Genomic DNA, 26,072 nt, shown 5'->3' on the forward strand with positions numbered 1-26,072 from the left:
CACAACTGAAATTTGGAGAAAACTGAATTTGTGTTAAGTTTTACAGCACTTTATTATTTTTGTACTTTTTACACCCAAAAATTTCATTGCCTGCCCGGCTATGATTAAGTTGTTTAAACAAATGTGTTGCAACAGTAGAAAAAAATTGTGTCTATAAAAAAAGGTTAAGTACTCCCAGTACCTACGGTTTTCAGAGTACCCCTTTAAAAAAAAATGTGCGAAACACTGGCCTAGCTGCACAGACATCAGTTGGGGGCCTTCTATGGTTCACCTATTTTGGAGCCTACTTAACACCTTTCCACATGTGGACAGAGTCCCAATTCTTTTCTGAAGACTTCCCAATAAAAATTACACCTAATTCCCAATAGCAAATGGGCATATAGTCCTGTTGTACCATAACCCCTCACACACACCACATTTAGTTCTTTAGAGGAAGGAATGAGGACTATCCAGCCAACACACTTACTACATGAGTTTTGTGTGTGTGTTCCTTATATGCACAGGACTCTTAACAGACAATCCCATTGTGAAGGCTAATCTCCAGCAAGTTCCCCTTGGGGGGATGGGCTGGAAATAAAAAGAAGAATCATTCAGGCTGCATCCAGTGACCTCGTCTAACAGACGCAGAGATGAGGAGCCTGGCAGTCATCCTGGTGATCGCCCTGATTGTAACTGACTTTGGCATGCTTACTGGTGAGTAACTCTTCCCTTTGGAACTTTGCTCACTGGTGTAATTTGCTTTTGAAAGGGTGTAATTTTCACCAGGAGCCTGTGAGTAACCCCATAAGCGATGACTCTCCTTTTGGCTTGGGTACTATTCCCACCCCTCGTCTAGCAAGGCCCTGATTCTGAACTGTGCAGGCAGATTCTCATACCTGCGCCCAGAGCCAGAGAGCTCCATCTGCACTGAGCCCTATCGACTGAAACGGAGCTGCCCGTGGCATGGGGGTATGTAGGACTGGAGCCAATACTTGTTGCCATTTTTACATTCCATTGTGTTACAATGGAATCGATGAGCCAGTAAATGCCACTGTCTACACATAAGCTATTTATAGTACATTATAATCCAAACCCATGGAAAGTACCCTTTATTTTGCTTTTCTCCTTGTGACATGCAAAATGAGGCATCTTTGAAAATACTAATGTGACACTGTAAATGAGAGAGACCATGCTGAAATTTTTAATCGGTTTCAAATGGTAGTTACGATGAAACTATATTTTGACATATGCTGTAACTTGGAAAAAAAGACTTGTGATTTCTCATAGGGGAGTAAATTAATATTCATCTCTCATGTGTCATAGTAATTCTCCCCAGGCAGGGGGAGATGACTGGTTCATTTTGGTTTACAAAAAGGTACTGCCACACCTTTTTACCCTCATACCTGGGTGAACTAAGATGAAGGATGTTCCACCCAGCCTCTTTAAAATTCCACAATTCTATTTCTAATCTAATTTGTCTTAACCATTTTTGTTAATTAATATTTTGAATAAATTTCTTATTCAATGTCACTAACTGCAGCAGTCCAGAAGACAGCAACCAATCAAATCATTTTACTGGTGAAAAAGATGTCAGTTTTAATATCTTATTGTATAGTATCCAGGTTTTATGGCTGACACATCACCGCAGAAACTGTGGCCCTCTGTGTTTGAGTTTTCTTACCTGGAACGTTTAAGCCCAAATTCTTTGTTTATGCCGGCTACTGGAGTTTTACCATAAGTCCTGTGTGAGCAGGATTGGACCTGTAATGATACTGGAAAAATTAACCTACTGCATGTTAAGCAGGGGTACCTAGTCAAAGAAAATATCAAGGCCTCAGTAATATTGTCCTTAATCCTGTAAAAACATACATGCGCCTTTCTTTATGCACTGCAAATAGTGATCTTCATTGAAGTCAGTGGCCCTGCTAACAGAATGGTAAATTAAGTATGTGCCTGTATCTTTGCAGGACTCTGGGTAAAACTTTAAATCCTTACGTGCTTGCTTGTTCCTCCTTTCTTGCAGTTTAGGTATGTGAAAGGTTAACCAGTGGGAGCTGGAGCCGTTTCCACCTACCATGGGCAGGGGGCTGCTCCAGCCCCTGCAGGGGGCCTGTCAGAGATAGGGCTGCTCCAGTTGTCCAGAGAAGCCCCTGTCTACAGCAGCCCCTTCACCCATTCACCCTTTAATCAGTTAAGCAGTTAAACATCACGCTTAACCAGTTAACCAATTTAAGAGGATTTTACATCCCTACTGCAATTTTCTTTTACACTCATAGCAGTGAAGTGACAAAAATATTGCAAAAGGGATTATAACTAACAATTCTTCTTTGGTACCTTAAAAAGTAAAATCAATCACTAACATTGCACATAATGGTAGAACTGATGGACTGGACTGTATAAAACATTGGCTAAATTTTCAGTCGTTCCTGTATTCAAAAGGAACTTAAGCACTTGAGGGACAAGTTCATTGACTTTCATCTCCTAATCACCTGCTTCATTTAGCTTCTGAAATAAAAGCCCTTATTACTGAGAAAATATTTAAAGTAATATTACATGGAAGGTTGTTACATTGTGTTAAGTTTAACCAAGATTTAACTCAAACATGGAAAAGTCTATTACAGCAAAACCAATGATTTCTGGCTGAACCAAAAGGCAAACATTCTTATTATATAAAGAATCCAATTCACTGCAGCAGAAGAAAAACATTTAGAGCCTGATTATTTGGGGATAAGCAGGAAAGTGGGTAAAATATTAAAGAATCCCTTTTCCAGAAGTGGCTTAAGCACTCAGAAGGCTAATTCCCATTTAAATAAGTCTGGACTCTACTTAAAACTTAGATTGACCTGGCTACCTCACTCAGGTGTCCATTGCCCGGCTGCATCTCCATTGGTGGTTAAGTTGCCATGAGTTTTTCACACTCCTGTTTGCATTGGACCTATCTACTGCCACTCACCGAGGTGGGTTACCTACTTTGGTGGAACCCCTCCTTCTATCAACGCAGGAAACTTTTGTGCTACAGCGCAATACCCCCCTAGCTGCAGCACTGCCACTGCTGTGTAGACTTGCTGTTAGGCTCCACATTTCAGTGTCTAGCTCCAGTTTTAACCTTCTTCCAAAACAGATCTCACTTCTGTGGTTACATTACGGTGTGAGATATGGGCATGAAAGAAACCTTCTGTGCTTCTTTTCAAGTCTTTGTCCCCAGTCCTGTAAGTTACTCCCGGCAGGCAGACACCTGTACCCACAAGGAGTAACTTATGGGACTGGGGCATTTGTTAGTTTATATGTGAACTAAACAGGTAACAATTCTGATCTTGAAACTGATTGGGTTGGCTACTATGCCTCTGTGGAACCCTACTGATGTCCACGGAGTTCCACGTGACACGGCAATCCACCCCACCCCCCCTATAATGGGCATAGAATAAGTGTATTATTAATTAATTTATAATTAATTAATCTGTACTGTCTAGAGGCAAGGGCACCAATGTGGTAGGCACCATACCAGCAGAGAGCTGGATTATAAATTCTTCAGGGCAGGGACTAAGTTGAAAACTGCAGACAATGGATGAATACAAACCAACCAACCGGGGCATAAGTAAATGATGAAATAGATACTACTGATATAATAAACGGTGCTGATAGCATGCATGTGAACAAAAATGTTTTATTGGTATCCCAAATGAGAGTTTGATGGAAGGCAACAAAAGATCCTTAATTCCCATCTGACTTTCTCTCTCACTGCTATGGCTCACATTTGTAAAGACAGAGATGTAAATTCAGTTATAACTTTCATTAGTGTTTATTTGTTTTGAGGATGGGTTAATTTTGATGCAGTCTTTGGAGTGGTTTAGAATGGATTTGGGCCTTGGCTATTTTTGGCTAACAGAGACAAACAGATAATTGTTTAATGCTTCCTGTTGCAGGTCTACCTCTGGGCCTTCAGCCCAGCCTGAGATGCAGATGCCTCAAGCAAACCTCAGACGTCATCGGTCCTGGAAGGATTAGTGCTGTTGAGGTGATTTCTCAGGGGATTCATTGTCGGCGGCAGGAGATTATGTAAGTGGGAAGTCCAAAGACCAATGACCCTCAGTTTCTGCAAAGTTTTGTCATTCATTCATCAGGTAGTTTGCCTGATCAGTTTTCTCTGCACGGCTTGTTTGTACCTGTCCAGCCTGAGTTCTTGAAATCCTGCCAGATCTCATAAAAGACGAACTGTAACAAATTCTACTAAATGCAAGACCTCCAGGGCAAAAGAGGCTAGAATTACCCCTAGCAAGGATATGAAGTGATGTATTACCTCTGAGTCCTCACTGGCCTGGTCTAAACTAAGGAAAGGTGCATTTTAAAATGCATTGGATTTTGTTTCCCTGCCATCTGGTTTGTTGGCCCAGATGGCAAATACTGAACTTGAGACCTCCAGAGCTTGTAAGAACCCAAGAACGGCCATACTGTGTGTCTATCAGAGAGGGTCTAAACTAGTGGTTCCCAAATTTTTCAAACCTCCTTTTTGATTTTTGAGAAACCCTCACACCCTCCTCCCCAAAAAATAGCAGCAAAACTTGTTGAGGGGGAAAAAAAAGGAACTGACTGGGGCTGAAAAACAAAAATAGCAGCAAAATTTGGGATGGGATTGACTTGGGTGATGTTTACCTCCACTCACTCTGCGGAGAAGACATAGTAAATTTTGGTGCGACTTTGTCTGTACTTGGGCTATGTCTTCACTGGTAGTCTGCTCTCCAGTGTGTCACATAGACCCATGGGATATGCCCCTGGCGGTCTTCAGTGGCTTGGCCTGCACCTGGTTGCAAGGTGGATGTTATCAGCCTGAATAACACCTGAGTTTTAACCCCCAGCCCCAGTTATGCCGCCAAACCTTGGTCAGAGCTTTTGAGGTGGATGGCAGGAGGGTTGAAGCAACAACCATGTGAGAACCCAAGTTAATTCCGAGTGAAGACATGCCCTGAGGGGTCAGCCCCAGTGCACTACACTGACTACTGAAAATGCGGGTTCCACCCACCCCAGCTCAGCTTTTCTAGGTGGGGATCATCCTGGAAGGGTTGCTGTTAAGAGAAGCTAAAATGACCCTATTGTGTTTCAGCCTTACCCTGAAGACTAAACAGAGAGTCTGTGTGACTCCCGGAGCAGCATGGATCCAGCTGCTGCTTCATAAGCTTGTGCAGAGGTACTGTACATTTGTTAGCTAATCGCTACCTTTTGGTGGGCAGAGGCTGCCTTGAAAAAGATGCAAGATTTCACAGGAAGATAGTTTTGTTTTACTCGATTGCCAGTTCAAACTGGAAAAACAGCAGGGGTCTAAATAGGAGATAGTGAGGAGTCTAATCATTCAAGAGAATGTTTTGCTGTCACTCAACATTCAGAAAAAAAAATCTAGCAATGTGTTATATCTTCCAATTCCATGTGCAGTGGCAGAATATTCTTCCCTTCCCCTACAAAGACCACCCATAGTGCTATTGGCTACTATTCAGTGTAGAATGTAGCAGCTATTTGAGGGAGCTGTATTTTGGAGGGGCAGATTAATGACCTGTAAAGTACTTTTGGGAAGTTTGGGGTTGGTTGATGCTTTAAATTTGCATAGTGGTATTTCTCATCCAACCTCCCCCAAGATACATTTCAGTAAAACTTTGTTTCTGGTGCATAGACCTTAGCAAAAGAAAGGCCTAGCACCATTATTTCAATTACCTTGACAATTAATTTAAATTGTAAGTAAGTTACAATTTAAATTTCCCATGTCACAACTAGTGTTTAAACATCTTAGGCAGCACAATGATAGGGACAGCTCCTTGTTCAAACACACTCTAAATTGCCATTTGACATTGGTGGTAATTAATTGTCTTCTGGTTTGGATTTTTTTTTAAAGAAGATAGCAAATATTGTTAGTTTCTTAAACACCTTTTTTCCCCCCTCAATACAGTAAGACCGTCCATGCAGTCCAGTTCCTTAAGTGAGTTTTCCCAGCAAAGGAAACAGAACAAAAGCAGGCTTATTAATGGACTGACATCCTTTCTTGGAAAGCAACTCTTCAGACTTCGCAACTACTGTTACTTCTTCATTGTACTATTTGTATTCTAATAAGCATGTTTAAGACCTGCAGTTTAAAAATCTGTAGTTACTTGTAATTTCCCTCACCAACATCAGGGACAGAATATGGACTTGTGCCTATTTTGATAGGCACAATAAGGATGAACTTTGTCTTGTGAGAGCTTAATATTTTCTACTGAGACAAATACTGTGAAGAGCTTAGATCCCAATATAGCATGGGGAAGATTCAATGAAGTCTCTCTGTTCCTGCATAAGTTAACTATGAAATAATTTGTAAGTGCACTATTCTACTCTATATCATAGGGTAAAACTCTGCTTTCTCATCTGTCCCCTCCTGAGATCTTGGCCAACTGCCTCTGTCTTCTTTTCCTTGGTCCCCTTAGGCATGGTGTGATTTCTGCAAAGTTCTCTGCAAGGCCCTAGTCTCTACTTTTCAGTCCCTCTTACCTCGCTTTTCCTGTGCTGCCTATAGTAACGGTGACAGATTTGTACAGAAAACAAACAAACCTTCCCCTAGTTTCTGTCTACCTGCCTCTTAGATTGTGTGCTTGGGACAAGGGCTCACATTCTGGTGTGTCTAGAAAGAGCCCAAGAAAGAGATTGGGGCGTCTGCTGCAAACAAGTGCATCAGAGTGACTGCTTGAATAAGACTTTCAGGACTCCATTATTTGAGTGCTGGAAATATCAAGGCAGACTTGCATTTCCACTGCAGAGCCCATTTTCAGATGACATAAGTTGACTAAAACTGTGTAAGTACAGGTTATACGCAGGAATTTCTGTGGGGCTGGGGTGCGAGCCATGGCAGGTGCTGGTGGCTGCTGTGCTCCTGCCACAGCGGCCCAGCTTTACCCCCCCCCCCGCCTCAATCCTGGGGGCGGGGGAAGCCCCAGCCTTCCCCTGGCCGGCCAGAGCATGGGGAGGGAGGGTGAGGCAACATGCCACCCCAGCCTCACACTTACTTGGGGGATGATAGGGAATACGTTCACACCCTTCGCACCAATCCCCACCCCCTGCATACAGACCTGAACAAACCCCTCCTCTGCATCCAGGGCTATCCTTAGAGGGGGCAGAAGACCTGAGGTAACCCCCCCCGGCAGGCTCCAACCTGCCTCTGCTCCATCCCTTCCCTCAAGCCCCACACGACAGATGAGGGAAAGTACCAGGGGCAGAGCAGCAGCAAGGGTTGTTGCCCCTCCCACCATGGTGGCAGGAGCCAGAGGCTCTGCAGTCTGCTCCACCTTCCTAGCCCTCTGCACCTCACTGCTCTGCGGGGCCTGGAGCAGCTGCCCCGAATGGTCCTAGGGACAGAATGGCTCTGTCCATATCCCTCATGTATGTTTCTAGTCTTCTCTGGCTTACTTGTAGGTTAGCTACCCAAATACTGACTGCAGCAAGGTAGGAGAGAGAAAGTGAGGACAGACAGCTCCTCTGATGGGTCTTTGAGCTGTATCTGTGGTTCGGGAGCTTTAGTTTCACCTTTGATTTAATGAGAAAAATTATCCTAGGTGCTCCCACTTTCTTCTGAGGTGACCCACACACTGGAGAGAGAGACACTCCTATGGACCAAAGGCCCCTTTCCCGTGCACAAGTTGGTATGGAGAATGTCATCTGGTGCCCAGCCAGGAACAACTCCAAGCATCACAGTCGGGAGGCCCGTTTTTAAGGAATAAAGATATGGTCAAGTGCTATGCCCTACCAGCTCGTAGCTACCAGATGTCACTGAAGATGCGTCTACACAGTATCCTAAACTTGAACTATGATACGCAATTTGCATAGCACAGATAGCGTATCTTATTTCGAAATTTGGTGCGTCTACACAGTGCCAAATTTCAAAATAACATGCTATTTTGAGACATCCCTTAACCCTTGTGGAACAAGGGTTACTGGGATGCCGAAATAACAAGCTGCCCCTTTTTGGAAATAACGGGCATGTTAAGACGCAGGGTAGCTACCTCCAGTATCCCAAAATAGGATATGTCTACACTGTACAGCTGAGAGGGTTTATTTAAAAGGTAACTCTCTTCATGAGGTAACTCTTAGCACCATGGGGCCATGCTCTTGGTTGGAGCCGTCCGTACATCAGATCTCTAATGATGAGAGATCTCAAACTTGCAGTGGGGCAAAGTGTAGCACAAAACACAGCATAAGAGGCTGCCTCAGTCCCTGTGTCAATTTACAAGACTGAGGGAGGAGATGGGTGAAGCTAAGGTTGGAGGAGGCAAGCCCTGCTCCTTCTTTGCAGTCCCCCACCACCTCCACCCAGCGTGTGGCCAGAGCCTCCGTGGCCCCAGACCACAGGGAGGGTGGATGCTCAGAGCCAGCCTATACTATTATACCCACCGCCCCTGGAAGTAATGCTGCAAGTCAGGCTGCGGGGACTGAGATGCTGCCCCATCTATGTTCTCTCTCCTGTGAATATTTATGTTCCATTTGTTATCCTGCCATCTGAGTCACCTTTCTGGCAAAGCAGAAATGTATTTAGGACCCTGATCTGATCAGCTGAGTTTCACTTCATAAAAAAGTTCAGGCTGCTATGCACTCACAGCTCTGGTTACCAGACCCAAAAGTAGACTGGCTTCTCTTTTCCCAGGGTTGCCTTTTCTATCCTGACTGCACTTTAATTGTAGGGTATGTTATTCAATCAAATCATTTATGCATTTGGTGGTTTCAGATTTCAGAATTGTTTCCGCTGGGATTTCAAATGAAAACTTTGTTTTCTTCAAACAGGCAATTTTACCCAATGAAACTTCACCTGCATAACACATGATCTCATTCCAGTGCAATTTTTGGTCTTAAGATGTTTTAATAAAATATGAAGCTTTTATTTACAACTACAACTGGGCACACTTTTCCATAAAATTCACGTTTATTTTCTCCTGCCATTCACTGAGAGTTTACATTAAACCCTTTATCCATCACCCTACATGCAGTATAAACACCCAATCCTACAGGTTTTCCTGAGGTCTAATCAATAAAGCCCTGCACAGATAAAAAAATTTGCATGTGCAGAAATGAGCTGTGGATATCTGCATTGACATCTGTGGATGCGGATATCCACAAATTTGCAGGGTTCTAGATACAACATTTGTATCCACATCCACAAAATGAGCTGCAGATACTCACGGATAGAAAGCAGCAATCTACTAATCATTCAGGGCTCAATTGAATAGAGTACCTTGATTAGTAGAGTCCTCTTTTCAAATGTTTTTCCTTTCTTAACTCAGAAATGACCCACCCACAAACTGAAACACTTGATTAAAACCACAGAATGATCTATTGGGGGATCCCCTCCTTTTAAAGGGAGAAAACAATTAACTCAGTCTTCCCTGAAGACAACTGCAGAAGGCTTCTAAGTGTTTAAAAAGGAAATGGACAAGATTTTAAAAATATAGCTAAGTTCTGTACCTATTTTTGGTATGTAACCTGAGATGCTCAAGAGAGGTCTGATTTTCAAGACATTCGGAGCCCTCTGAAGAAAGTCTCACACCTTTTTATGTGTCTCACGTTGAGCATCTAAAATAGACAAGATTTTCAAAAGCAATGGGTCAAGTGCTGCTAGTCCAAGCCTTTGAAAACTCCTGCTCTAAAAGGTATCAGCTACGCTAGATGACAGTTTGAACTGCCAAACTCTATGTTGCGGCTTGTAAGGGCAAGTCCTGAGCTGGCTGCGAGGTGCTTTATGTACCTGCACCTCTGCAGGTATGGTCAATCGCAGGTCCTGTTGGCCACAGCTCGCCATTCGCAGCCAATGGGAGCTATGCAAAGCAATGTTCTGGTCTCTGCTTATGGGAGATCATAGCTCCTGTTGGCTGCAGATCACCATTCCCAGCCAATAGGAGCTGCGGGAAGTGGAGCAAAGTGCCTCGTGGCAAGCTGGTGGCTTCCTCTTACAAGCCGCAACCCAGAGTATGAAAACCCCAGTTTTAGAGATACGTTCCCACTGCTTGTTCTAAAGTGACAAGAAATGCCACAATCTCCCCTCTAATCCCTTTTTTTTTTTTTTTTTTTAAACAAGAGCTCACCGGACACTGCCATTACAAAGTAGAATGAGGCAGGTCAAAAAAGAGTTAAGAGCAAAAGACTCAAAAACTAACAGGAAAAAAAAAGTACATCACATGCAGTAAGTCTGCCAAAACAAACACTGGGACCAGGGGACAATAGGAGTACTGGAGGAAGACAAGGCTATTCTGATGACTTCTTTGCATTCGTCTTCACTGTAGAAGAGGTAAGGGAGATTCTCACATCTGAGGCATTCATTGTACCTGAGAAATCTGAAGAATTATCCCAAACTGAGCTATCATTGGAGGAGGTTTTGGAAGATTATTAAAAACTGGAGTCACATTTCTAGATGATTGAAGAATTACTACCTGTGGTACAGAACCTATTGCTTAAATCGGCTTCTGTAACTATTCTCCAATTTCATATGAGTTCCTTCTGAATTCTTGGGTGAACACTATCTTATCCTGATTTATCAAAGGCTCCAGAGGTGATCCTGGGAATTACAGGCCAGTAAGTCTAACTTCAGTACCAGGCCAATAGGTTGCAACTGTGGTAAAGACCAGAATTATCACACACACACACACACACACACACACACACACACACACACAATGTTAGGCGAGAGCCAACAGAGCTTACGTAAAGGGAAACCATACCTCATCTCTATATTAGAATTCTCTAAGGAAGGAAGGGAGGTAAAAATAAGGTTGCCAGATGGTTTCAACAAAAAATTCTGGACACACTTGACATTACATCACAATCTACATTACATCTTATTTAGAAAATACTGGACATTTATATTTTCTCAATTTGTTTCCCCAACAGAAAGTTCAAATACCAGACTGTCCTGTTCAAAACCGAACACTTGGCAACCCTAGATAAAAAGCATGTGGAGAAAGTTAATCCAGTGGATATAACGTACTTGGATTTCAGAACACTTTTGACACTCACCAAAGCTCTTACACAAACAAAGGAGTCATGGGATAAGAGGGAAGGGCCTCTCATGGATCAGTAACCAACAGATTAAATGATAGGAAACAAAGGGTAGGAATAAACTATTGTCTTTCCGAATGGAAAGAGGCAAACAGCAGTGTCCCCTGGGGATCTGTTCTGGTACCAGTGCTGTTCATCCCTTTTTTTCAGGATCATTTATGAATATGCTGAACAGTGAGGTAAAGTTTGCAGCTGACACAAAATGAATCAAGACTGCAGTCAGCTTTGGCCTGAAAGGTCTCTCTCAAAACTGATTTTCAACTATCACTTTATGCATTTATCAACATTGAGTATCAGAGCAACAATCTTAACTGTACATATAAAATTATGGGGTTTGTTGAGGTCCTGAGAAGGGGAAGTCACTGGGATGTGTGTGGAGACTATCTGAGGGTGACTGACAGTGGTGAAAGTGGTGCAGCCTAGTGGCCAGTCTGAGTCCCTTGGGCAGCGCAATTACATTAAACAAACAGCTTGGAAAAGAGCTGACTGGGGGGATATGACAATGGTCTATAAGATCATAAAAGATGTGGGGGAAGTGAATTCAGAAGTGTTGTTTATCCTTTCATAGAGCACAAGATCCAGGGACCAAACTATGAAATTAAGAGACAGCGGGTTTAAAAGAAGCATAAGGAATGCACAGTCAACCTGTGGAACTCATTGACCGATATTGTGAAGGCCTGAAGTGCAGTTGGGTTCAAAGTTCATGGAGGCTAAGTCCATCACTGGTTATTAGCCAAGATGTTCAGGGACACAACTCCACACTGTATATGTCCCTAAGCCTCTGCCAGATGCAGGGACTGGATGACAGGTGTTAGGTGGGAGAAATGATAAGGCAGCAGAGGGGTCCCCTAACAATACTGAACCCTCTGTTCAAGTCCTGTGACAGCCAGTGTCTATCATCTGGTGGCACATTTTAATTAATCAAAGGACCCAGTTTAGGTGAACCAAACAAATGACCGATTTAAGGGTAACTTTACAAAATAGTGATAGAAATGTAGCCGTGTTAGTCTTTAAAGTGCTACATAGTCCTGTTTTTTGTTTCAGCTACACCAGACTAACAAGATGGTTTATTAGGTGATGAGCTTTCGTGGGCCAGACCCACTTCCTCAGATCAAATAGTGGAAGAAAGTAGTCACAACCATATATACCTAAGGATACAATTAAAAAGTCGTTGAGACACAGTTTCTTGCCATTTCAACCAGAAAGGACATTGTCTCAACGACTTCTTTACCTGCATCCTGCTTCAAAGCCCTTTTAAGACTGCACTTGAAAGAGAATCCTCTGAACTGTCATTCATGCTCAAATTTGACACTTTACACTTTTTTGAATAAAGACTAATTACCTTACCCATTACAAAGATAACGTCCCCAATTATCACCTCTAATATCATTAGCTCACAGAAATTTACCTCCCCCCACCCATTCCCCTTCTGTTCTGAAATTTGATTAGTCCTTTTCATGTGTGTTCATTTTTTTAATTGTATCCTTTGGTATATATGGTTGTGACAATTTTCTTCCACTATTTGATCTGAGGAAGTGGGTCTGGCCCACGAAAGCTCATCACCTAATAAACCATCTTGTTAGTCTTTAGGGGATTCGGGGGTATTCAGAAATGGTCAACAACAAACAAACAGCCAAAATTTTGCTTTTCCTGGTGGGTTTTGGGGGATTGATTACTGTACTGAGTCCGATAGGTATGGTAAGTAAAACAAAAGTTTATAGCAACTTTCTTGGTAGTTCCCAGACGGTCCCTCAGGACCTCACATCTCGCAGCTCTAAGGTGGGAGACCCCTGCGAGGGAGACCCCGCAGCATCCGCCCCTGCGAGGGAGACCCTGTGTGATGTTCTTCTGAGGTAAATCCAGTTTAAACTGGAACTTGTTTACCTGTTTTCTGCCAAAGGCGGGAAAATCATGATCTGACAGACCCAGGGCATGTGGCTTGTCTTTCATTGTGTTTTACAAAATGGATGACAGTTCCTCCATTTTGATTTTAACAGGGATACCCTAGAATATCAAACATTACAAATATACATTACAAACTAAACATTTAACTGCTTAGGATTTTACCCTTACCACAGGGGTTGCAGCACTTGATAATGCCATGCCCTGTCCATTCCCTTGAGGGAAAAGAGGGAAGGCAGCCTGCTGGCTCATGACCTTTGTGCCAGAGGGTGACACTTATAACTCAACTAAGAACAACCGTACTGGTCAGACTAGCGGCCCACCGAGCCCCTTACCCTCTCTGGCATTAGCCTTTGCTGGAAGACACTCCTACCTCAGGTCATATAGGCAGAGAGGTTGAAGAACAGGAATGTGCTCTGCAGGTTCCTCTATGCATGGGCATGGAGGCAGCTGCAGGAAAACAGGCCTGTGTATAGAGGGCAGACAGCCCCCTGCACTTCTTGATTGCTGGTATCTCTCTGATGGACCCAGCGATGGTGTAGGACTCGTGCCAGTGAAAGCCAGGCTTGCTGCAGCTGGTTGGTAGAATTCAGCACAGGGGGCCAAAGTGCACCTGCCATTAATTTCATACCACTACCCCTAGTGGAATAGCGTGGAGCACGCTCCGAGGATGGATTGAATCGTCTCTCACCAAGCCCTACATCATCTTCTCATTCAGCCCAGGCCCCTCTAACATGCATCCTCTCATGCTCCACTGTCCCTATGGAGCCGGAAGCCTCTTTCTGGCTTTTCTGCAGCTCTTGCGAACAATCCTACCCCACGATGAGCAAACCCAATTTGGATCCCACCTGGGCAGTTCACGGTGTGGTTGCCTCCATGGGTCTCCAGGCATTGGGTGCTGAATAAAGAATGGTCTCCAAGGAGACAGGCCTGGCTCCTTACTGCACGCAGGCCTGCTCAGTCCCAAAGGACCAGCAGGCCAGTTTCTCAAGCCTGCCTGGTTTAGACAACTCCATGGGTTATGCTACTGGTGCAGAGCAGCACTCATGCCAGCATGGGGGAACTTGGGGTAGCACAGCAGCTCCCATTGTCACACTTGGCCTCCTTGCATCTGGGGTGGGGAGCTTGGCGTAGGGTCATAGGGAGGCATCCCCACAGGTCTGCCACCCTCTTGGAATGGTTGGAAGCTGCAACAAGTTAGAACTAGGGATGTAAATATCGTTCAGAACAGCTAACCAGGTAAATGGTTAAAATGATATCGTTAGCTGGTTAACCATTGATGTACCAGTGCAGCTAGGGAGGGAGTCTCACAGGGCTGAGGGAATCCGGGGCCGCTGTGGCAGAGCTGGGACCAGGGTCCTGCCTGCCTTCCATCCAGGGCTGCACAAATATTTCAGTTTTTGAGTGTTTCATATTACCGAGGCCTAGACTTACTGAGACTTTGCCAATACCTGCTTGCTTGTGTTTTATTTCCCCATCAAAGGAGCCTTCTCCCTAGTCTGAGTTCTCTAAAATACAGGGTTGAATGTCTCTAACCCAGGACTCTCTGGTGCAGGAACTTGATGTTGCCAGACCACAGAGCCCTGGTGACCACGAGTCAGCCAGCAGGAGGGCCAGTAGTCAGGAGCCCTGCTGGGGCCCAGAGTCTGACCAGGGCTGTCAACAGCGGGGCCCGCAGCTTGCCTAGAGTGGACAGCCCAGTTGGGGCTGGAAATGGAGCTGAACCACGCAGCCAGGGGGCATGGAATTGGCAATGCCCTCATTTGGGACCAATTGAGTTCTGAGGATGCCAGACCAGGGATGTCCAACCTGTACTTGTCTAATAGAGGGCATGATATATTCCATCAGTTGACACTACAGCAAATGGGACTAATTAATCCTTTCTTGCGCCCCATCCTTGAGGGCCTGTAACACTTTCCTAAGAACATAAGAATGGCTATACTAGGTCAGAGCAAAGGTCCATCCAGCCCAGTATCCTGTCTGCCAACAGCAGCCAATGCCAGGTGCCCCAAAGGGAGTAACAGGTAATGATCAAGCAATCTCTCTCGTGCCATCCATCTCTACCTTCTGACAAACAGAGGCTAGGGACACCATTCCTTACGCATCCTACCTAATAGCCATTAATGGACCTAACCTCCATGAATCTATCTAGTTCTCTTTTAAACCCTGGTATAGTCCTAGCCTTCACAACCTCCTCAGGCAAAGAGAGTGCAGGAAAAATGCTGAAGAGGAATAAATATTAGGGAGAACAATCTCATTGCTCAAGGTCTGATACCACATCAGCTATCACATTGAGAAACAAATGCTTGGTATCACTGATAACCCGCTGGGACATGAGTCCCACCTTATGTCAGACCTTAATTTTACATGGTGATTTTTTTTCAAATTATATTGACGTTGGGCCTTAAATACTAGTTTGCTCTCTAGTCACTACATTAATAGCTTGCCTCTTCAAGAGATGAGCTATCACAAGAAGGTGACTGCTGCATCAAAAAATGAAACAGAAAAAGCACAGCAGCAATCAGTAACAAGAGGTACTTCAGACTCCTAGCTTCTGATGTACACATGCTGGACAGAAGCAGTGTACTGGATAGGCACTTCACAGTGGAAAGGGGAGGGACATGCTTACCCTTTTAGCACCAGGAAACAGGATTTCTTGACAGCAAGAAGATCAACTGAAGACTTGCACTTGATAATGAGCAGTTGTGGCCTACCAAGCACACTTAAATGACACTTTTTGCAGCTCTGCTGCATGGGTGCATCGCAATAATATCTGCTCGTGTCATCCTTGAACACTCACGTGTGTGTTAGTTTAGAACTTTACCCTGCTGGCATTCACAGAGCCAAACCAGCTAGAAATGGACCGAAACGGATGCTTATCCTCTTTGTGTTTTAGCAGAAATACCTAGTAAGTCCCAATTCCAGGGCTAAATCATTCACACTCCCAGATACTCAATGACTTGCAGAACCGTCAGTGGTTAACCTTTATGTATGCAAGAACGGAATGTGACTTTATTAAAACCTGATTATTGAATACAAGACATTTGCATAATTACGTCTCGTCTTTCATAAAGCATAAGAGTCCTGATCCAAAACTCACTTCATTCAATGGAGAAATTCACAGATTTCAACAGATTTTGGATCAGACTCAAGTTATCCAGACTCCAACATCCAGCTCCTCCCTCCCGAAATTACTTGTGATAGACAGAACAATATAGAAGAGGAGAAACAAAAAACAGGACAGAAATGCAGTTGCAAAATGGCCGTTTATTGCCTACAGAGGGAAATAAAAGTACACAGGTGCAAAGAAACAAGCAGATATTTAGCCCTATACACATCATGTGTGATCAGTACCCAATCTCTGTAATGGGAAAAAAAAGTATCTTGTCAGCTGAACAGACAATAATAGCTCTAGGTTTTCAGCACCTCCCTTCTGAGCTGCCATAAGATTAAAAAGGCAGGACTGCTTAGTACAGTTGCTGTCTTCCTTTAGTATTTTTCATTTTTTTTTGTAAAAGTAAAACCTCTAGCTCTTGCACACACATGCTGTGCAAAATATATTGCACAACGTACCTCAACTGAGCTGTGTAATTAAGAGTTCCCACCTCATCAATTGGTAAATTAATAAAAAAAATAAAGGAGCTGGTGATTTCTGTCAGTCTGACAATAAAAAAGTAGAATGATGGATAACATGGAATTTAATGGACTGGTTCAGTGAAGTCAGCTGAAGCTAAAACTGGCACTTTTATTTAAGAAAAGTTTGTCTTTAAAAGAAACAAAAATCACTTGAATTTTTAAAAAATAAAACTTAAGTTTGGAGCAAAACAACTTTTTGTTTGGGGGAAAACCAATAGTTCAATTATTTTGTGGGAAAAGTTGAACAAGCTTTTTTGCTCAGGTCTAAAATTGATTGCTTTTCAACCATTAGATGAAGATATTTATACACACCCACCTGTAGTTTCAATGAGATACCTGAACTGTATATGAAACAATGTTTTGAAAAGTGAAAAGCTAGAGAATATTTTTCTAATGAAAATGTAATGGAAGGATTCACAGTAAAGCAAATACCCTTATGGATTGCCTCAGTTGGCACTTATTTCAGATTGAGCCATGGGTGTGAGCCTCTTGCCTCAAACAGAACTTTCTTCCCCACACAGTGTATTACCAGAAAGGAGAAAACACAGAATCCAGTGGTGAATTTTTGAAAACTTTTCCAGACTCCAAGAATGTGCTGCATGTGGACAGCTGTACAGAATCTCAAAAGGGGCACCCCCTGGCACTCCTAGAAGCTGGTGTTTAAGAAATTTGCAGTTCAGTGCAGACTCTGAGCCTGACCTTGGGGCCACTGCAGAGGTGGGAAGGTGAAACTCAAATCAGACCTCAAAAGGAGGAGAATTGGCACTTAATTCAAGTTTCCTGTCTGCAATAATGTAGCTGTTCAAACACAGAGCTGATCCAGGAATCAGGAAAAGTTTGCTTAGAATTTTCATAAAATGGGAAAACTAAGTTAGCAGATTCGTACAGAAAAATTTTAGTGCATTTTCAGATTACCCAGACACAATATCATGTACCTAGGAGCACTATACTCCCATTATCTATTAATAAAACAGACTGAGCTCATACCACCACTGATCCAGTCAAACTTACGGGTTTAGTGAATTACAGGCAAATTTTGATAACATGGTGCACAAAACACTTTAATTGTTTGGAAAAACCATACTACGCAATAATTAAAAATTGAAAACAAAGCCAAAATAGTATTAACAACTTGTAAAGAGAGCCACCATGATTCTTTGCTTTAAAACAAAGACAAATACAGAGACAAATAAGAACTTGGTAAATGTCTAAATCTTGGAAACAGTTTAACAAAAGGATAAGACCAAATAATACCAGAATCATTCCCCCTTTCACTACTAAACAGTGAAGGACTTTGCAAGCTGAACACATTGTACTACGCTGAAAGAGTCATATCACTTGGCATGTTTTGCAGCCAAAATTGTTCAAATATAAACATATTTCCTTAACTTCACACTTATTTTAGAATCAACTTAAAGAACACCTGTCCCTGACTGAAGAGCTCTTCCAATCAAACCAATCCAGCCAAGTTTACTTTGTATACCGTGTTTCAAGATCAGCTAGTCAAATTACTTAACAGTAAATTGCCTGAAATAAGAAAACTTTCATTACAAAAGTGACTTACATTGTCAATCACTTTGAAAGAAAAAGACAACCTCAACTTCACTTTATCCTAAGTAATAGTGAAGACATTTTTACTGATATTTCACAGACTCATTTTTTTTCTCCCAGTGATTTTAAAAATAAAGATGCATTAGTTTAGAGTTCAGCATTTTAATTTCTCCCCAATCAAGGTAGAACAGTGCTTGGGTTATATATGTAAAACTCATTTTAAAGTGTTTATAAACTGATGGAAGTTCTTTCTAGGTTGATACCTGGCATAAAGACTCAAGGTTTGGGCCTGCTAAATTCATAATGTGAAAGTCTCATTTTATGTTAGAACTGAAAATGTTGCAAGAACTCAATGAAAATACATTAGCCGCTTTTAAAAACTCAAAACCGTTAACAGTACACTTTCACTGTCATCAGTGCTCAGCTAACTTACACAGCTGTTTGTAATATCCCTTTAATGTCGTCTCTCTCAGGTACTCGCAATTTGATTAATCTGTTCAACAACTGTACAAGTTGTGACAATTAATGCTTCCCTATGTGGCTCTCCCAAAGACTCTCAATGCTGTACTGGACAGACCATCTCTACAAAGCAAGAGGAAGTAATCCAATTGTGACATGTTCAACCACTGATATTTCAGGCTGTTAATCCAGATGTTAAATTTTTAGCAAACATGGTGGTTCTATAACACTGACAATTGAGGTGAAATCCTTCCCCCTACTCAAGTCAGTTTCAAAACACCCATTGACTTCAGTAGGGCCAGGACTTTTCCACTTTCACTTTTACTAGCAGGAAGCTCCCTTTATGAATATGGTGTAAAAGCCATCACATCTGAAATGGTAATATAGGCGGGTAACCCCTCCCAACTGTGCACTGCCCTTTTTTTTTTTTTTTTTTTTTTTAAAAAAGGACTGATTTTGGCATACTGGCTCCCTACTGCAGTTGGCCAAACAGATCAAGTATTTGATGGACCATTCAGGGTCCTAAGTGTATATTTTACACAGTATATACTCTATTGGGTCAAATATGAGGTGTTTTATATTGTATTAAAACTTCAAAGGATCAAATCACAAGAAGAATATAGTGAGCACTGAAGCTCATAAGAATAAGGCAATTTAAACGTTAACACAAGTAGGACACATCACTTTCCCCACTGAGTCATGCCTAGACACCTGGTAACAGTGAGACATGCTCCAACTACGTACATTTCAACCTATCATCTCTCAACACAGAAGATGGAATGTCATTCCAGAATGTAATACTGAAAATGTAACGTTTCTTTGTTTTTTTAAAATCAGATCATTGTAAGGAAAGACTGTCTACATGGCAGTTCAGAAAACAAGACTAGATTAACCATGTGCAATACTCTAGCCATTTAAAAATAATTTCTTATTTAAACATTGACAACCACAACAGCCTTCTTTTAATGTATATGCATTTAAGGCTATATCCTTTGTGATATTTAAATAGCAATCTAATCAATATTGTGAGATAAACATTAAAAAAACCTTCCACTTTAAATCTTGTATGCCAAGTATCTTGCCGAACCAAAAGTGAAAGTTTAGAATAGAAATGTAGTCACATCAGTTTTGGGGTTTGAATCTGAGCTTTGATGTAACTGCCCACACCCTCCTCTGCTTAGTTTAACAGATTATGAAAAGCGTATTAATAATGCACTAGCGATTTAGAAATCTTTGAACATATACATGCCCAAAGTTACCCACCATATTTTCCTCACAGAGTACATGGTTATCTAAACAGAGTGACACTGAATATAAGCCAACGTTTATCACTTATCTCCTCTCTATGCTCTACACCTGTGATTCCCCTCACCAAACTTAGTACCCATGAAATCAAGTGATATGAGCCTTTAATATCATCTTTAAATACACTCCCTGGTGATTTAGGTCAAAGTCTTCTGAACCAGGTGCTGAAAGTTAAGCTCCTAAACTCATGGTCTGACACCAAAATGCAATTGGCCTGATTTTTCAGAAACTGTGAAGTAGAGGGGAGCTGAGGGTGCTTAGCACCTTGGAAAAATAGGCTGCTGTAATTCGTGTGTCTGGCCATGACCATAGCTTGAGAAGCCTAACTGAAAAGCATTCAGGTTGGGAGATTTTCCAGACTCTCAGCATGGGTCTAACTCCACCCTCATTGAAGTCAGTGGAAAAATCCTGGGAGTAGAGTGGATAGGTGCTTTTCAAGATTTTAAGGGACTAAGGATTTTGGCTACAGTTTACAGACATAAGATAACAAGGAGTACTCAAAAGGGTTTTATGTTTCTGCTGCTTAGACACAAGAGTGACTTCAAACACACAGTAAATTTATTGGTAAAATGAAGTCTTTTCTTGATAAATGCTAGAAACAGAAAAAAATGAATAAAAGCTTTGAACAAGGCAAATGGGAAGAAAAGCTGGTCTCAGAACCCATTGTGCCATACCTGACTTCAATGTGTGGTACACAAAATGTTCACACTCCTTACATCAAAATAATGAAACAAAAATATTCAGCTACATTGTACAAAATTTTTTATATACACACAAAACCTCATATCTAACAGATTTACCATACTGAATTTTAAAAAGTTGCCTGTAGAATGGTGTTGGATTTTTTTTCCTCTGCTTCCTTTAGGCAGTGCTGTTGCTTAAAAGTTGACACCAGGCACAGTATTTTTAAAACAAAACCAACTAAGCAAGGAGCAGTATGTGAATCTGAGCTTTTTTCCCCTCCCAGTCATCAGTCCTGAGGATGCTGCAACGTCCTCAATGTTTGAAGCTATGAAAGTAGTATCCATGATGAAGACAAAAGAATTGTGTGTTTTTTTTGTCTATTTATCTACTGTGAAGATTAGCAATACCACTTTCCCCAATTCCTCTCCCACACCTACTTCCTACATTAGAAACAAATACAATGCCCTACAAGTTGTGTGTATGTGTGATATAAAATTTCTCAATCAGAAGAATCATATTGCAGAGAAGCTGGACTTTAAGTAGAAAATCTACCCATACTAAGCCATGAGTTTCCATCCTAGACACACATGATAGTGTATTGACTTCTGTTCAATGTGCATACATATAGTTTTTAATCAAAAGGTGTCTTTTAGGTTCATCAATGACAGAGTTCCAGATTTTCTTTATTTTAAACAAAAACACAAAGGACAGCAGCATTTCTGATCACCTGAAATGGAAGCTCAATACAGATACTGCTCCTTCTGCAAAAGGAATAGGGCAGGGAAGGTGGGAAGGGGAAAGGAACCAACCATCCATGTGAAATTTGGGTAAACATGCTTAGGTGTGTGGGCCAAAACAAAAAATACCCATTTCAACATAAAAGCTTTGTGCAATATCAATTCATTTTTTAAAAATTATAGGATACTGGACATTTTGAAGAGTGCATTTTGAAGCAGAGAAAACTCAATTAAACACCTTCCTGCAACAGAGTGCCTCAATTAATTATAAATCAGAAGAAAATAAAACTTAAGATGTTCATATGTCCCAATCTTTTTTATTTTCCCCCAATACTATAAAAGATTGTGGGTTTTTTATGTATTTATAAACGGGCTCCTCAGCAGTTCATATACAATCATAGGTGAACTTTAAATTCCATTTTATACAAACATCTCAAAAATACTGGGAGTGAAGTATGGTAGAAAATATTGCTCACATTGCTAGTTAACATGCGTGTATGAAAGGAGGAAAATGGTTTGTTAGTGCACATCTCCAGAGAAGAAAACCCACCCCTCCAAAAGGAAAAGGAGAGAAAAAAAAAGAATACAGTAGCTGATTACAAAAAGGTAATGTCCACAAAATTAAGTTTTTCATGCTATTCTACTTTCCAGTACTATATACTAATTACTTTTTCAATTTATGTGCATGCCTAGGCCTCGAACACTTGAGGTATATAAAAAGAGATACCTGCACCTAGAGAAAAATCTTTAAAAGGGCTTTTTTAATATTGGTCAGGTGGGTTTTTTTGTGTGCTGCACAAAATTACATTAAATTTCACTCAACTATAATAACTTCCAATTTTACATTAGATGACAGGATGCCTCTATTTTCAGGCACTTTTGAAGGGGAGTTGTAATTTCATTGATCCAACTGCTGCATCCCATCCCACCCCACCCCCAAACAAATACAGGGAACATTTTCTACTAGAGCCTGATTTTGAATAAATCAAATGAATAAATGACAAAGAAAATGTATAATTAAAGAATGGTGGAACAGCCTAAAGTATTAGTTTTGCAAGACAGAAGATTGCTCCTTAGTATTTAAAACTAATTTAACAATTTAAATTTCACCCTTTTTTAAATATATGAATGAGACATAAATATAGGCTATTTATCTGTTTAAAAATTTCATTCACATAATGGAAAAATTCTTTTTTATTAAAAATATCACATTTTGAGACTAGAAACAGTAAAGTGCATGAAAAGTTTAAAATATAAATTCAAGAAAATCTTATAGCAGCAAAAAAGCAGAATAAAGAAAAACTTAAAAACACAGACACAACCTTTTCCTATTACTGTGCCATATATATATATATATATATATTTTTTTTTTAAACAGTAAGCAGCCAACCAATTTCTTTCAGAAAATTGCATTATGTTTACTGCCTCTTGAGGCAAAACATTTTGAACTGGCCACCTAGAGTGTAAAAAGAGATTTCCAACACAGCTAATGAGCGTTAACAGTTGGGAATGAACCAGCAGCTTTTTAATTAACCTTGACAGAAAACAGAAACAAAGAATTAAAAGCATACGATGGCTATTTGGCAACTAGGGTCAGGAAAAATAATCCAAGGTAAGATTATAAGTATGACTCTTTCCCCCACATAAATAAAAGCACTTAGACAGCTATTTAACATGCTCTTTGGAGACAGAAGTAACATTTCCAGAGGTTTTTTTTCTGTACCCTTAACTTAACCAGTATCTCTAATCCAAAGTTTTTTATTTTTGCAATTTAACATGAGAAAAAGGAACCGATGAGTTGCTCTTCACTAATAAGAAAACTTGTAGCTTTTTTTTTAGTGCAATTTCTTAATTTTAGGTTTCTAAATCCTGTTTCCCAACTTGTGCTGCAAAAGTTTCCCCATCATGGTCTGTCACAATAGGAGGATTTCTTTGTTAGGCATCTCAAAACAGGGCATCAGTTTGGATTCCTGAATTTCTTAACCAAGATAAAGAGTGTCAAGACAGTTACCACTATGTTGTCTGCCAACCAAAAATTCTATGTGGCATTAAATGCACAGGTCCAAATTCTGATGGCATAATTCCGTTGTATTCAATGGAGTTGCACCAGGAGATAATTTAGCCCTTCAATATGTTTTCCAGTATTAGCTAGCTGAGGGGAAGGGGGGAGGCTGTACTGCTAATAATTTAATATTAAGTGCTTTGCTAATGTGCAAAATTAATTTTGGATTTAGAACCCAGGAGTTTATTTTGAGCTCAGTAAAATGGTATTTTTCATTATTCTCCCTTAAAACTGAAACAGGTTTTGAAGTATTGTAATTTTCAGTTTGCTTTTGTATTTTTGGGGGTTTTATTTATTTATTTTTTTAAAAGGAGGGCTCGTTGTGCTATGATTTGGCAGAAAGCATTAATTTTACATAGATGACTATGCAAATTTTGAATCTGATTTGCCCATTTTACAAACTCAGCTTCCTAATGAAACAATAAGATGACCAGTTTAAAAAAATTAAATTAAAATCCTGGAAAGGAACTAATACTTTGGTTCCAGCCCTAGTGCCAAATGATACCAACATGCACCAAAATGTGCAAAATCTCATATCAAAACGCACAATGAAAGGAGCTTGAAGAAGCAGCTTAAGGTTGGCCATACTTCACTCCTACATACTTTGATTTACAACTGTACAGGTCCATAACAACAGGTCCCAGCCCTCAAAGGGGCAGGGCTCCACTACCTCCGGTTAGGTAAGTGTACGCCGTTGACAAGAGGCGGGAGCGGAGGGTGGAGCTCAAGCTGTGTTAACAGTGAAAAGTGGTCTGAAGGGATGTGAGGGTGTGGACACCCAGTGATGTTGTTCTCAACCAGCCACTGAGGATCTAAAGGCCCCAGAACGCCAAGTACGTTCATATGAGTGTTGGAATAGAAAATGTAGTCAATCACACCCTAAAGGGAGAGAGAAAAAACAGTCTGTTAGAACAAGGAGGTCACAAGCCATCGTTTAACATTTTCTTAAGATGTATTTGGAACAGTTGTTCACTATTGCTAGCTCCTCACTACCAAGGTCAACAGAAATAAAGCCCCACACGAATGTACAAGATACTCGGGGTTCTGTAGACACAGGAGATATGGAGATAAAGGTAGATTTCTGGAATGTGTCTCTAGGAAGCAGAGTCTGAACTATACTGCGAATGAGAGGAGGATACAGAACAGAGGGGATTCGGCATGTATGTAGAGGGAGGCAGAGGTGGAGTACAATATCAGCTCCACAGCGGGAGCGGGGAGGAGGGAACGGTCATCTTAAGATTCCATTGAACTGACAAATGGAGAGTCCAGTTCTCTGATGTAGTCAAATGAAAGCGACTCTACAGTGCAAAGATTGTTATAGGAGTAACAACCTCAAGGTCACGGATTCCAAAGAAATTAATGATCTGCAGATTTTAAGAGCAGAGGTCAAAGTCTTAAATCATAAGAACAGCCATACTGGCTCAGACCAAAGGTCCATCTAGCCCAGTAGCCTGTCTGCCAACAGTGGCCAGTGCCAGGTGCCCCAGAGGGGGTGGACCAAAGACAATGATCAAGCAAATTGTCTCCTGCCATCCCTCTCCAGCCTTTGACAAACAGAGGCCTGGGGCACCATTCTTTACCCCCGGCTATTAGCCTTTTATGGACCTAACCTCCATGAATTTATCTAGCTCTTTTTTAAACTCCTAGCCTTCACAGCCTCCTCTGGCAAGGAGTTCCACAAGTGAAGAAGAACTTTCTTTTATTAGTTTTAGACATGCTAACCATTAATTTCATTTGGTGTCCTCTAGTTCTTATATTATGGGAACAAGTAAATAACTTTTCTTTATTTCCCCTCTCCACACCACTCATGATTTTATATACCTCTATCATATCCCCCCGCAGTGTCCTCTTTTCTAAACTGAAGAGTCCCAGTCTCTTTAGCCTCTCCTCATATGGGACCCGTTCCAAACCCCTAATAATTTTAGTTGCTCTTTTCTGAACCTTTTCTAATGCCAAAATATCTTTTTTAGGTGAGAAGACCACATCTGTATCCAGTACAGTATACTATAGTTTTATATAAGGGCAGTAAGATATTCTTTGTCTTATTTTCTATCCCTTTTTTAATAATTCCTAGCATCCTATTTGCTTTTTTGACTGCCCTGCACACTGAGTGGATGTTTTCAAACAACTATCCACGATAACTCCAAGATCTCTTTCCTGATTAGTTGTAGCTAAATTAGCCCCCATCATATTGTATGTATAGTTGGGGTTATTTTTTCCAATGTGCATTACTTTACACATATCCACATTAAATTTCATTTGCCATTTTATTGCCCAATCACTCAGTTTGGTGAGATCTTTTTGAAGTTATTCACAGTCTCTTTTGGACTTGACTACCTTGAACAGTTTAATATCGGCCGCAAACTTTGCCACCTCACTGCTTACCCCTTTCTCTAGGTTGTTTATGAATAAGTTGAATAGGATTGGTCCTAGGACTGACCCTTGGGGAACACCACTAATTACACCTCTCCATAGTCTTTTCCCAATTGGTCACTAACTACAAGGAAATGCCAGACCTAGGGCCATCATTGTTTATTCTGTGGCTGAATGTCTAAAACTGATGCAATGACGGTGCCAAGCAATGTTATATGTGCATATGCTATTCACAGCAGATCAATGTTTATGTTTAATGTCTGAAGAAGAAGAAAAGCAGAAAAGTCGTAAACCAGCAGACAACTAGATGCCTTTCAAAATTTGAAAACCTA

At 41.2% G+C, this 26,072-nt stretch overlaps 2 protein-coding genes across 5 annotated transcripts in view; one reads left to right on the forward strand and one right to left on the reverse strand.

Moving 5' to 3' along the window:
* Nucleotides 1–538: 538 nt before the first annotated feature.
* On the forward strand, nt 539–6,269 carry LOC102461350 (permeability factor 2). Its single transcript, XM_006133867.4, has 4 exons — nt 539–693; nt 3,903–4,035; nt 5,078–5,161; nt 5,912–6,269. Exons 1-4 carry the CDS (start codon nt 630–632, stop codon nt 5,943–5,945), a joined length of 315 nt encoding a protein of 104 aa, XP_006133929.3. The 5' UTR covers nt 539–629; the 3' UTR covers nt 5,946–6,269.
* Nucleotides 6,270–16,180: 9,911 nt separating this feature from the next.
* CNOT6L (CCR4-NOT transcription complex subunit 6 like) overlaps nt 16,181–26,072 on the reverse strand; it is a 66,618-nt gene continuing 56,726 nt past the window's right edge. For all 4 annotated transcript variants that reach the window (XM_075929454.1, XM_075929452.1, XM_075929451.1 and 1 more), the window contains one exon: nt 16,181–24,246. In XM_075929454.1, coding sequence (XP_075785569.1) covers nt 24,034–24,246 — 213 coding nt within the window. In that variant the 3' untranslated portion in view covers nt 16,181–24,033. The remainder of the gene's footprint in view (nt 24,247–26,072) is intronic.

Source organism: Pelodiscus sinensis, chromosome 5 (assembly GCF_049634645.1).
Source record: "Pelodiscus sinensis isolate JC-2024 chromosome 5, ASM4963464v1, whole genome shotgun sequence".
Lineage (NCBI taxonomy): Eukaryota > Metazoa > Chordata > Testudines > Trionychidae > Pelodiscus > Pelodiscus sinensis.

Excerpts from the sequence above, each read along its gene's own strand:
- LOC102461350 (XM_006133867.4), top strand. The coding sequence starts at position 630 with ATGAGGAGCCTGGCAGTCATCCTGGTGATCGCCCTGATTGTAACTGAC. Across the intron at positions 694-3,902 it reads TGACTTTGGCATGCTTACTG|GTCTACCTCTGGGCCTTCAG; the intron begins GTGAGTAACTCT and ends TTCCTGTTGCAG. Across the intron at positions 5,162-5,911 it reads CTTCATAAGCTTGTGCAGAG|TAAGACCGTCCATGCAGTCC; the intron begins GTACTGTACATT and ends CCCTCAATACAG.